Source organism: Artemia sp. Qi Xiang Cuo, chromosome 6 (assembly GCF_049724085.1).
Source record: "Artemia sp. Qi Xiang Cuo chromosome 6, ASM4972408v1, whole genome shotgun sequence".
Classification (NCBI taxonomy): Eukaryota; Metazoa; Arthropoda; class Branchiopoda; order Anostraca; family Artemiidae; genus Artemia; species Artemia sp. Qi Xiang Cuo.
Genome location: NC_142799.1, coordinates 73,070,075 through 73,084,349, shown reverse-complemented (window position 1 = coordinate 73,084,349; position 14,275 = coordinate 73,070,075). Strand labels below are relative to the sequence as shown.

Genomic DNA, 14,275 nt, shown 5'->3' with positions numbered 1-14,275 from the left:
TTAACCAAGAATGTGTAATTATCTTTTATCCTCTAAGGACATCTGCAAAGTAAGTTCCATTTGAAAATTGTTGTTTCAAATCATTCGTCTATTTAAGGTATATTATTTTTGCTATAAAACGGTAGATACCTATACCTTTGCTGTACTACTTACTGCCTTCTATTGTTGTAACTTTTAGTCCGAAACGGATCTTTTGTACAAGCAGAATTATATCACTGTCAAATAATATTATCAACAAGTATCTAAAGTGTTGAATGCATTATTCCTTCAAATTTCTTGCGCATCCAAAAATAAGGTTAGATTCCAGGGTAATGCATGAAACTCCACAAACTAGTTACCTCGCTGCAGTGGAGCAGTGAAGTCTTCCAAAGGAAATGAGATAGTTAATCTGAAGGAATAAAGGAGGCACTATTAGGAAATATAGCAATGGCGGGGAATGATTGCTCAGTGTTTTTGAACATAAGTGGAAATGACACTTTTTGGGATTGGAATATTTCATTTTTTCAAAATGGTTATTCCGGCCCTCATTTATTAATAACATCAATTTTAGTTACATTAATAATACTTATAGTTATTGTTGGTAATTTGCTAGTGATAATCGCTATTGCTATTGATAAAAGTTTAAAGGGAATACAATACTGGTTCATCGCATCTTTAGCAGTGAGTGACTTGTTATTGGGACTAATGATTATGCCCTTCTCCTTAGTGCACGAATTAATGGGGTGCTGGATTTTCGGAGAGGTTTGGTGTGAGATACACGGCGCAATAGATGTGTTGCTATCCACCGCTTCAATTATGAACCTATCTATGATTAGTCTAGACCGTTACTGGTCTGTTACTAGAGCAATTGAATATCTAAGAAAAAGGACTCGTAATCGAGCGACTATAATGATAACAATTGTGTGGTTATTAAGTGCAGTCATATCAATACCTCCTCTTCTTGGTTGGAAGGTGGAACAGAAGGAAAATGAGTGCACCGTAAGTTTATGATTTAATATATATCAAACTTGTTGTAAATAATTTTTGAGACCGTAGGCTAGTGATGGCAAGACAGCAACGCATTAGGAAAACGAGAAGACGCAGGACAACAAAGAAGGGCAAAAATCCATGTCATCCCCATTGCGATTCCAGGGGCTTTCCCAGTAAGGAAAAGCTCATTTGAATTACCTCTACCCTATGCCTATCTGCCTTAGTTCTGCCCTAGGATGGATGATTAACTAATTATCAACAAGTGAAGTTACATCATTTTCATACAATTCTGAAAAAGGGTTATGCTAGCTTTGCCTCTCACTCAGACTATCTGTCTTGGCTTTACTCCAATTAGCCATGACTCCCAAGTCTCATCACTTGCACCAAGTTGATCTTAATCCAAATTAAATAAAAAAAAACAAGTTTTTTTAACTGAAAGTAAGGAGCGTCATTAAAACTTAAACAGAACAGAAATTATTCCGTATATGTCTGAGGCGGTCCCCCCCACACCGCCTCGCTCTTTACTATAATTTCTTTCTTTTTTTAAAAAAATATAGCTGTTAGAAAGTGAAACTTTTGCTTAATGAGCGAGGCGTTGAGGAGGGAACATTCCCTTTCATATACGGAATAATTTCTGTTCGTTTTAAGTTTTAATGTCGCTCCTTACTTTCAGTTAAAAAAATGTGTTTTTTTATTTAATTTTTGAACGTTTTTGAATAAATGCAGGTTTTGATCTTGGCTCACATTACATGAATAACTAAAACAAAATCTTCATATTAATTTACTTTTATTTGGTTAAATAGCTTTCTCGAAACTTGTTTAATTTTATTTACGAACGTTTTTATTAGTAGTAAATATACGTAACTTACGAATTAACTTACGTAACGGACTTCTATATTAATATATTTTTAATACGTATATTAGGGGGCTCGCCCCCTGGTCAACACCTTGGTCTTTAAGCGAAAGTTCGAATTTTGTTCCAATTCTTTAAAAATGACCGCTTAATCACAAAGGCCGTTAATTAGAATAAATAGCTCTTATGAAAGTACTAAAAAATCTCTGGCTTAAAGAGTGAGGTATTGACTAGAGGGGGAACCCAATCATATATGTAATATTTTCTGTTCGTTTAAATTTTTGATGTTGCTGCTGTTGCAGTTGAAAAGCTTGTTTTTTTATATTTAATTTCTGATCTTTTTTAAAATAATGCTGGGAAGTCCGGCGTCCCCTTCATAGCAATGTCCCTTCCCCCATGAAAACTTCCTTGATGGAAAGATCCTCCTACATAACCCCCGACCCCAGGCACGTAAGCAGGAATTTGTTTTGGGGGGGGGCAATTTGTTTCGGGGGGGGGGCAAATCCTTCAAACCCATTATTCTGTGAGAAAAATCAGAAAATTATGGGAAAATGAAATAAAACGTGAGATTTCGAGGAGCTTGGGCCCGGAGGCCCCCCCTGCGTACGTCCCTGCCCGACCCCCTCCCCCCACTACCAGGAAAAATCTCCCCTGAAAATGTCTGTACTGTATACTTCCCAATAGCCAATACTATATGTTAACATTGGGTAAAGCTCATAACTTTCAGCCCTCCTCCCGGGAACTTCGGGGGATTAAGTCATCCTAAAAGAGATAATTATAATATTTTTGAACATGCTGAACAAAATGGCTATCTCAAAATTTTTATCAGGTGACTTTGGGAAAACAATGAGCGTTGGAGGGGGCCTAGTTGTCCTCCTTTTTTTGGTCACTTAAAAAGGGCACTATATTTTAATATCAATTCCAATGAGCCCTCCCACGATATTCTAGGACTACTGGGTCGATACGATCACCCCTGGGAAAAAAAAAGAAAAAAGAGTGAGGTATTGACTAGGGGGTGAACCCAATCATATATGTAATATTTTCTGTTCGTTTAAATTTTTGATGTTGCTGCTGTTGCAGTTGAAAAACTTGTTTTTTTATATTTAATTTCTGATCTTTTTTTAAATAATACTGGGAAGTCCGGCGTCCCCTTCATAGCAATGTCCCTTCCCCCATGAAAACTTCCTTCATGTAAAGATATTCCTACATAACCCCCGACCCCAGGCACGTACGCAGGAATTTGTTTCAGGGGGGGGGGGCAATTTGTTTCGGGAGGGGGGCAAATCTTTCAAACCCATTATTCTGTGAGAAAAATCAGAAAATTATGGGAAAATGAAAAAATAGGGAGATTTCGGGGAGCCCGGGCCCGGAGGCCCCCCCTGCGGACGTCCCTGCTTATATCCCCCGCCCCTCTCCCCCTCCCTACCAGAAAAAATCTCCCCCGAAAACGTCTGTACTGTATACTTCCCAATAACCAAAACTATATGTTAACATTGGGTAAAGCTCATAACTTTCAGCCCTCCTCCCAGGAACTTCGGGGGATTAAGTCATCCTAAAAGAGATAATTATAATATTTTCGAACATGCTGACCAAAATGGCTATCTCAAAATTTTTATCAGGTGACTTTGGGAAAACAATGAGCGAGGGAGGGGGCCTAGTTGCCCTCCTTTTTTTGGTCACTTAAAAAGGGCACTATATTTTAATTTCCATTCCAATGAGTCCTCCCACAGTACTCTAAGACCACTGGGTCGTTACGATCAACCCTGGGGAAAAAAAAAATAAACACACACCCGTGATCTTTCTTCTGGCAAAAAAATGGAAAAGTTAACATCTCTGCAGATAAGTGCTTGAAACCTCTACAGCAGTGTACTCTAATACGCTAAATATGATGGTGTGATTTTCATTAAGATTCTATAACTTTTAGGGGGTCTTTCCCCCTTTTCTCGAAAATCAGCCAAATTTTCTCAGGCGCGTAACGTTTGATAGGTAAGATTAAACTTGATGAAACTTATATATTGGAAATCAGCATTGAAATTCCATTCTGTTGATGTATCTATCTGTATCAAAATACCGTTTTCTAGAGTTTCGGTTACCATTGAGCCGGGTCCCAATAACCAATACTATATGTTAAACATTGGGTAAAGTTCATAACTTTCAGCCCTCCTCCTGGGGGCTTCGAGGGATTAAGTCATCCTAAAAGACATAGTTATAATATTTTCGACCATGCTGAACAAAATGGCTATCTCAAAATTTTGATCGGGTGACTTTGGGAATAAAATGAGCGTGAGAAGGGCCTAGTTGCCCTCCATTATTTTGGTCACTTAAAAAAGGCACTAGAACTTTTACTTTCTTTTCAAATGAGCCTTCCCGCTACATTCTAGTACCACTGGGTCTATACGATCACCCCTGGGGAAAAAAAAAAACACGCATCCGTGATCTTTCTTCTGGTAAAAAAATGCAAAATTCCACATTTTTGCAGATGGATGCTTGAAACCTCTGCATTAGGTTTCTCTGATACGCTAAATCTGATGGTGCGGTTTTTATTAAAGTTATATAGCCTTTAGGGGTCCTGTTCTCCTTTTTACAAAAATCAGCCAAATTTTCTCCGGCGCGTAACCTTTCATGGGTAAAACTAAACTTAATGATACTCATATATTTGAAATAAGAATTAAAATTTGATTCTTTTGATGTATCTATTGGTATCAAAATTCCGTTTTTTAGAGTTTCGGTCACCATTGAGCCGGATCGCTCGTTACTTACAGTTCGTTACCACGAACTGTTTGATTAGCCAGGACCGGTTTCTTCCTTGTTCTATGTTTTTCTCTTAGCCAAGTGGTTGCTGCGAGTGGTTTTCTTAGCCAAGTGGTTGCTTGCTGCGAATTCCTTGTCCTACGTTTTGTCTCTTAGCCAAGTGGTTCTACTAGCAAAAAGCAAAGAGTTAAAAAAAATGTTGACACAAGAATTTCGGTAATTTATTTTTCAATATTGAAAAATACATACTTTAAAACTGGTTTCAAAGACAACGTTACATCTTCAGAATCCAAAAATGAAAAGCGTAATTTTAACTGCATATTTTCCTTATAATCATCACGTAAGCCTATTAAAAAAATTGCGCTCTAATTAAATGGTAAAACAGTATTTCAGAGACCCTTCAAATGTCTTCCAAGACTTGTATGGGGAAATTTAAATTCAGGGTAAGAAGAGTGAATGATACCACGGAAGCTAGATATATCAACCTTGTGACATTTTACATTAAATAGTTCTCCAGTGGTCTAAGAAAATTAATAAGCTATTCATTACTACATAATATGACTAATGATGCAACTTGAATTACTTAAGTTTCAATGTCATTCGCTCTCTTATATACACCCTTAAATTCTGACATTAACTCACAAAAAACATTAAAGGGGTATTGACAATAATATTTTACCATTTAGCTCTGATGGTTTTTTTTTTTAAAAGGCCTTAAATGATGACAGTTTATATTTTAAATGATGGGTTTGTAGGCATTTTGAATTTGTTCACTCTGACAGTAAAATTGTTATTGCTTAAAAATAATATTTAAGTGTCTAAGTTATAACTAATTTAAAAAAAAAATAAACTGTTTGCTTGAAGTAGAACATTTTCAGCTACATTTGGTCTTTCATCAAAATTAACTTGTTTCCAAAATTGGAATGAGAAATGTCCTTTTCAACAAGTGATTTTAAGGCCGTACTATTTAAGTTTACCAGTAGCCAAGGCCATATCCAGGATGGTGTCTACGGAGTTTGACCCCCCCCCCCCAAAAAAAAAGAAATTGTCCTAACCGTGAAAACGTAACAAACATGCATATAAACACAATTTTTAATGTTTTTTGGACCCCCTCCCCCGACAAAAATCTCGCATACGCCCTTACCAGTAACATATGTAATTTTGGAAACCTTTCTAATATTTTGACAAGACTCGTTTGTGTTAATATTCTGATGCTTAATCAAACTACTTTATATGGAAAAAAACTGACAATATTTGTTTTCCTTACTATGATAAGTCTCCAATACTTATTGCGGCTTTTAAAGCAAAAATTCGTCGAAAGTGCAATTTACTAGAAAAAGACTCCTTTTAAAGAACTGCACTAAATTGCAGTGGTCAATGTGCAATCACCCCCAAAAATGCCCGAATGGCGTAAATCTCATCTGGCAGCACTGCTATCAAATAGGAACTTACTGACAAATACCACTAGTGGATTAAGATCTAATGTTTGACACCTTATTCACATTTGGATTCATCTCTTAAAAAAAAAATGTTCCATGCGCAATTTATTTTTTGGTAAAATAATTCCCGATTTTAAAAATACCTGGACTTTTCTTTGTATTCATATTTCAAAGAAGCAAAAATTTAATAGAGTTTGTTAATTCCATTTCAAAAGTTTCCAAAAATATCTGTATTACATCAGTAATTTTACAATTTTAACAAAGTCTTGTTTTCTTCATTATAAAAAATGTCACAAATGACTTCTATCTTCAAAAGCTACGAGCCTGAGAGGATTAGACTGATTTTCAAAAAAGGATGGATGTTAAAAAAAGGAGATTTTGAGGTTTTTCGTATGAAAGGTCGTTTGTTGAAGATTCATCGCAGACCAAATCAGAAAAAAAATATTATAGTGTACTTCAAGTTGCTTGAAGCTTCACAGTGATTCGCCAAGAAATGATCGTATTTAGGTATATTGCTTTAAAACACAGGATTTTTCCTAAGAATTGATTCACTTATGCTAACAGCTACTGATTTATTGAACTAAGAAAAGTGTACTAATGATAAAGAAAATGTGTTGGAAGACTAAAAATAATAATTCTCGTACTTTGTCAATAATTACCAATAAAGTTGGCATTAATTTGGCATAAAAATTAAACTCCTTTGATATATGTATTGTTTTCAAAGTCTCGTTTCTCTGAGTCTTCGTTATTACTGAAAAGGATCGTTCTTTACTTACCGTTCGCTGTAAAAAAATTTTTTTGAGATTCATCTAAAATTGTTTGTAATGTTTACCAACAACAAAATTGGAATTTCAACAAATGAATTTGAATATTAGAGACCATTTTGGAATTCCATGATCATTATTGAATATCCAAATTGTTGAGAAATGAAAATGTTGGATTTCCATACCTAAATTGAATTTTCAAACACATGTTGTGTTTAAAAATCTATATTCGATTTCCATCTTGTGTGCTGGATTTCCCGTTCTTTTATTGGATTTCCATCACTGTCTTTATTCAGTTTCCTCGGTCTACAGTCTAATATCTAGTTCCATCATTCTTTTTCACTTTCTTCTTTCTGAAGCATCACAATAAACACACACAAAAAAAACTTATTTATTTTGTAAGAACAGAAAATTACAACAACAAATTTCTCCCAGATAATATGACACCTCTTGTAGGCTGCACTTTTTCAAGTTGGAAGTTAGTAGTTCAACGGCGTAGTAAGAGGCCCACGCTAGAAACTTAAGTAAGAAATATCTTCCGATCAGGAAAACAGTGACACACGGACCTGAAACAAAAATAAAAGAAAAGCCGAGAGAAAGACCGAGGCAAAAATAAAAGAAAAACTTGCCCCCTTCTTTCTACCTCTAGAGCTGAACGGTTGCAATAATAAAGCGACGAATCCTGTCTTTTCAGAATACCTTTGACTTACTCATCAGATCTCATTGAAACCAAATTTCGAGTCAAACTTAGAACGAACTGGAAATCACTACGCATAAGAGTTAAGCTACTGCTAATAACATGAAATAAACCTCTATGAAAATCGAGATGACTGGAAAAACTAATGAAAACTGAGGGTTTAATGTACGATTAGATTAATTTCTGGAAATCTCAAAATCTAATTTAGCAAAAATTAATGCTTAAACTAATTGTCTAAGCATTAGGAGGAGGCGGTAAAGTAAATTCACCTGCTCTTAGAAATTGTATAAGAATGTATTTTAAACTTATTATTTTTGCGGATTTCAGTTTTTCCTTCAGGAGGGCAAACCACTACCTTAGAACCAAGAAAACTTTTTTATTTTATAAAAATACACAATCTTAAACATTTTGGGTAGCATAAGACACAAGTTATCAATATTAATAGCTAAGCTAAATACTTACCATCAGAACCAAGCTTTTACCAATGCACTGTCAAACTGTTTCTGTCTCTCTGATCTGAATGCCTGCTAGGCGAAATCCCCATTCGTCACTCCGTCGCAGGTCTTATCTACCTACCTCTGTATTATACGGTTGTAGTTGAGGGAGATGATTTTTTGTCAAATTGATCTCAAATCGTAACATTCGAAAACAAAATAAGAGACAAATTAAGTCATGGGAGGATGTTTAGTTGCCCTCCAATCTTTACGGTCTCTTAAAAAGGACACTAGAACAAATAAAAACAAAAATACATCCGTGATCTGTCTTCTGGCAAAAAAAAAATTCCACATTTGAAGCAGATAAGAGATCAACACCCCACCAATAATATTTTCTGATACGCTGAATCTGAAGGTTTGATTTACATTAAGATTCATTGACTTTTTGGGGGGTGTTTCTCCCTTTTTAGAAAATCAGGCTCCATGTTTTCAAAATCCCTTAATCTATCAAAACCCTTTTTTCTGCTGAGACTTGTAGCCTTTGGTGGGTAATATTAAACGTAATGAAATTTATATATTTGGAATCTGCATAAGAACCCAATTCTTATCAATTGTTATCAAAATTCCATTGTTTAGTGTCGGTTACTATTGAGTTGAATCACTCCTTAATTACAGTTTAACAATATGAGCTGGCTATATCAAAATTTTGATCAGATGATTTTGGGAAAAGAAGGGTCGCGGGGGGGGCCTAGTGGACTTCCAATCTTTTCGGTCACTTAAAAAGTGCACTGATTCAGGCAGTTCGTCAGTAAGGCCAGGGACTGATGTCTGAGAAAATCATTGGCTTTGCCAATGATTGGATCGTTTTTTAAATAGCACCAGGATATGTGGCTCCACCTCCACAAAAGAAAATCCCCCTCCCCACGAAAATATCATCTGGACACAGGACAATTCAATCCTGCTGAAAGCATTAAAAATATGAGGCGAAAGAACTCCTCCCTGCCTAACCCCGCATTTAACAGGAATATTTCCAAAAGCACATCCATTCGATTTCAATCTAACATATGAATTCGAATACCAAAAATGTAGCAAAGAAATAATCGATGGGTTTATACCAAGCTGATGTAAAGAATAAAAAGCCTGAGGGTGCACAACACTGTCGAAAGCTTTAGATATGTCTAAATCACAAACATGTAATGATTGACCTTTCGTTTGTGCATCCTTAAAAAGGAGAGCAAGCACCCGATGTGCAAGTTGACAAGAAATCCCCTTTCTAAATCCAAACTTATTACCATCATAATTCACAAAATCAATATTATAAGGAAAAAGCACATATTCAAAAAGTATGCTAATATTGCAGGCGACAGTAATAGGCCTATAAGAATCACATTTATTTACGTCTTTTCCTCTCTTTACAATTGAGGTAACAGCACTACATAGGAAACTATCAGGCACTAAAGAACAGCAAAGACACATTTGAAAAAGTAGCTGCAAAAGTTTTACAAGTTCCCGAGAATCTTTCCGTAAATGAAAAACACTTATACCATCAATATCAATAGACTGAGACTTCAGCCGCCTGATCGAATCAGTAATTATCTCAGCTGACACAGGAGGGACATGCTTTTGTTGCATTTTTTCGGGAAGGCACTTAGCAAGGAGTTGGGAATATCGGCTATGTACAGCGAAATTAACACGGAAAAAAATATTAGAATAATGTTGGATCCAAGCTGATTGCGGAATATGATCACTCTTGTAATCAGTAAACTTAGAAGAATTCGTCACAAACTTCCACTCTTTCGAACTGTTTGGAAAATTAACTTCAGCTTCACGGACGGACCGCAGTTGTCTTTTATAAGCCGTTTTCGTTTTACGTTTAATATTAAAAACAGTACCACGAGAGGGACGCCCACAAGCAATCCAAATACGTAACCATAGCTTTGCCTAATTTTTCACTTTTTTCAAAAGAGGGTCATAATTCTAAACAAACTTTCGCGTGTTGGACCGAATACGTTCAATTGTGACAGCTAATTGTTCGTTTTTTTTCAAACATAAAATGATTTAATGATAATACGTATTCAATTGCAAACGATCACTGGGTGAGGTAACTCCGCAACAGAGGAGGTTATAAGGCCCATTGATGGTACTCAGCGGGCTTGCAAGCGTGGCCACATATAGAGGCCAATCACAACGGTTCCAATTTCGCCGTTGAAACCACTTTTTTTCTACGGATTGGGGAGCATTTATTACTAGTTTAGTTGTGACTGACACACACAGAGATAGCCTATGGGTATGTGGTCATAATCTCTTTCATCTTCATCAACGTTGACAGTTGAAGTTGTAACACCAGCAGAGCATACACAGTGGTCAAGGTTAGACCGGGAGCCACTGGCATGTATGTAAGTAAATGGAAGATCTTTTGTCAGAATCCGGAAACCAAGGGGGAGGCACTCGAGCAGTGAATCGGATCAGGGGGAGGACATTGTCATGTCACAGTTCATGTCACCCATTAGTAGCCAATCATAACCAAGTTTATCAATACCCGATACCAAATTTTTCAATTTTTTGCACGCTTTAACAAAATGGGTGAATGACGCAAGATTATTCTTATTATGCGGCAAATAAACATTGACTAGTAAAAGATCACCAATCCTGACGGCTAAATAAATATCATCAGATCCGTAACACTGTGGGGAAAGGGAAGAGAGTTTCCGATTCAGCACGCAAGCCAACCCACCCGAGGGACGACCACGAGTTCTTCGGGCATTTGTAGAAAAAACAATGTGGCCGGGGCTACGTCGAAGGAAATTTACGCTCACAGCCGGCAATAAATGTTCTTGAAAAAGGACTACATCAAATGTATCAAGAAGATTATCAATACAAATATCCTTATCTTTGGTCCCATTAATATCAAAAGAACAAATAGAGATAGGCAAAGATATCATTTGGCAATACCTTTGGTAACAATAGCACGCAACTTAGGACACCGCAAACTATATGACACATGGTCTCCACCACAGTTAGCGCATTTAGGGGACAACTGACAGGGAGAGTCCATTGAGGATTCGTGGGGATCGGAGCATCGGGAGCATTTCACGACTGGGCTTCTGCAGTTGGCAACTACGTGGTCAGGAGAACGGCATCTATGGCAACAACGCGGAATCTGAAAATACTCAAAAACGCGCAAAAATTCATAATCAACTTTCAATCCAGTTTTAATGGCATTGATCTTAGTTGCAACATCTACAAACGAAATTCTGAGTGCATGGGAAGTTCCAAGCCTTGTTACGTCAGAGACTCCAGGGTATTCAGTAAGGCGAAAGATATCGTAATCAGTGCCTATACCCTTTAATAGACCAAAATATTTCTTTTCGATAAGTTTGGCTTTAGATTTCGCTAAAACTGAGGGCACAGCCTTGCAAAAATCATTCACGGCCACATTATCGATTCTTACAACAAGTTTATCGTTAGACGACCGTGTGCTACTAATTGCCTCATGACCGGAGATCTTGTCAATTACCTCTCTACGTTTTGCTGGATTATTCAAAACCTTAGGCACATTCGAGATAACAACTGTGGCTAGATTATCATTCGCGGGGACAGTAGGTAATGCCGGGAAATTCATATCATAATTTGTGAGCTTAGAATCAATAACTTCTAGACTTCGGCCAATTTTATTAATCTTAGTAGCTAAGCGTGAATATGCTACAGCCGGTATGGTAGGAATTTCGGTTGGAAGTCGGATCATATAAATAGGAATAATTATGTTCTCAGAATCATATTTCCGGATTAAATCAATCATATCTCTGATATTGTTTGTAATTGCTTTATTGCAAACGCGCTTAGGGCAACAGTCATCTGGGACTGTAGCTGAATAAAGTTTAATCTTTGCAGTTGAAACAGCCGAATTCTCGAATAAATCAACAGCATGCCTCATGATGATATCGTCAGTCATGATATGATATGTAAACAATGAGAAGACTTTATAACTTAAAAAACTTTACACAGGGGCTGTGGGGGTCATGTTATCTCCAAAGACATAGTTATTGGGCCTTTCAACTATGCTGAATAAAATATCTATCTCAGAATTTTCATCGGACGATTTTGGGAAAAACCTTGGTGTGGGAGGGGGCCTCATTGCCCTTCAATTTTTTGGTTACTTAAAAGGGGCACTAGATCTTTTAATTTCCGTTAGATTAACCCTCTCCCGATCTTCTAGACCCACTAGGTCGACACGATCATCCCTGGAAAAAACAAAACTTGCAGATAGGAGCTTGAAATCTCTACAGTAGGTTTTCTGATACGCTGAATTTGATGGTGTGATTTTAATTAAGACTTTTTGTCCTTTAGGGGATATTTTCTCCTTTTTTCGAACTTCGTGTAAATTTTCTCAGGCCCTTAACCTATGGTTGGTAAGACTAAATTTAAAAAAACTTGTATATTTAAAATCAGCATACAAATCCAATTCGTATGATATATTTATTGGTATTAAAATTCCGTTTTCTAGAGTTTCGGTTACTATTGGGCAGGATCGCTCCTTACAATTCTTTACCACGAACTGTTTGAAACGAATTCTCTTCTTAACACTCCTTGCGTTTTTCTACAAAGAGACTTTATGGCTGCACCTCTGGTCAGTATTAGAGCTCCCTTGGTAAACAAAATGATACTTTCTCGGAATTCTAGAGGACAGTTTATTCAGGATTGTTCTTCTTGTTGATTGTTTCTAAGTTGAATAAAAATATGTAACAAAACTAGCAGTTTTATATACAAGCAAAAAGCCCTCTTATTAGCGGCAATTGTTAACTTGGAAAAGGCTGTTGACACAGATTGGAACAACGAGAAAAAAATCTTTTTGAGGTGGGGCAAAGAGGTTAATCATATGGATAGGGAGTTTCTTTTTATGGGGGGGGGGAGAGGGTTAGACATTTCTACGGAGGAGATTTAATAGGTGGGAAAAGATATAGAAAAATCTGTCGGTAGGAAACTTTTGAGTTAGAATTTGTGTGGCAAGAACTTGATAACGGATTTACATGTGGTTGATTTTTGAATTTCCAGTTCTATAGTAGGGAATGTTTTGTGGAGAGCTGTGCGGTGGGAAACTGTCTGGATGCAGATTTGTGCAATTGAGTTTAATGAGAAGTATAATTTTCTTGATCAATAGTTGTATAGTGGAGAGTCGTACTGGTAGAGAATTATTTGGTTGTTCTGATTGTGTTTTTGCAGGTAAGAAATTTTGCATGTAAGAGTTTTTATAGAGGACAATTTTGAGGATTGGGGGTTATGGGTGAGAAGCTGCGTGATTTTTTGAAATATAATTATTCTTTCCTGCAAGTCTAGGATTTTTTTCGAATGAAGGATTCCCAAATCGCGGTCCCTGAATGCTTATGGGATATATTCACTGAAATCAGAAAATTGGAAGTTTTAAAAAGTTTACACAATACAAGGATGTAACTTTTATGCTGCTTTCAATTATGCTGATACCCATTAACCATCTAAAAGTGAACCCATCTTAATTCTCAAGTGCAAATACTGTTATGACTTTATTTGGGGAAAAAAAAAAGAGCAACAACACCAAATTTCGCAAGGATCATCCAAGGACAGGTGATTAGAGAGATAAAGAGTGATAGAGCTAGAGAAATAGAGAGGGAGAGAGAGAGAGGGAGAGAGAAAGAGAGGAGAGAAAAAAAAACAGAGTTAAAGAGAGAGGAAGGATACATCTATTACTAACATATCCATTACTAACATAAAATACATGTATATATATATATATATATATATATATATATATATATATATATATATATATATATATATATATATATATATATATATATATATATATATATATATATATATATATATATATATATATATATATATATATATATATATATATATATATATATATATATATATATATATATATATATATATATATATATATATATATATATATATATATATATATATATATATATATATATATATATATATATATATATATATATATATATATATATATATATATGTATATATATATATATATATATATGTATATATATATAGTATATATATATATATATATATATATATATATATATATATATATATATATATATATATATATATATATATATATATATATATATATATATATATATATATATATATATATTTATATATATTATTCACACAAAAAAAGTTTGTACAATCTTTTACTGTAAGTCCCTAAACAAATTTGGGAATGAATATCATCAGAAAAATTAAAAAGTTTGCGAATAGATGAAGCTTGTTTATCGTCAAAATAAACAATCTTGAGAAAAAAACGTCATCAGCGGCGTGGCCGGGGGTAGTTTTTTGTTGTTCACACC

The 14,275-nt window shown here is 35.5% G+C and overlaps 1 protein-coding gene across 1 annotated transcript in view; it reads left to right on the top strand.

Moving 5' to 3' along the window:
- The first annotated feature begins 404 nt into the window (after positions 1-404).
- Positions 405-14,275, top strand: part of Octalpha2R (alpha2-adrenergic-like octopamine receptor) — a 401,961-nt gene continuing 388,090 nt past the window's right edge. Inside the window, exon 1 of the mRNA XM_089091151.1 lies at positions 405-978. Coding sequence (XP_088947277.1) covers positions 427-978 — 552 coding nt within the window. The 5' untranslated portion in view covers positions 405-426. The remainder of the gene's footprint in view (positions 979-14,275) is intronic.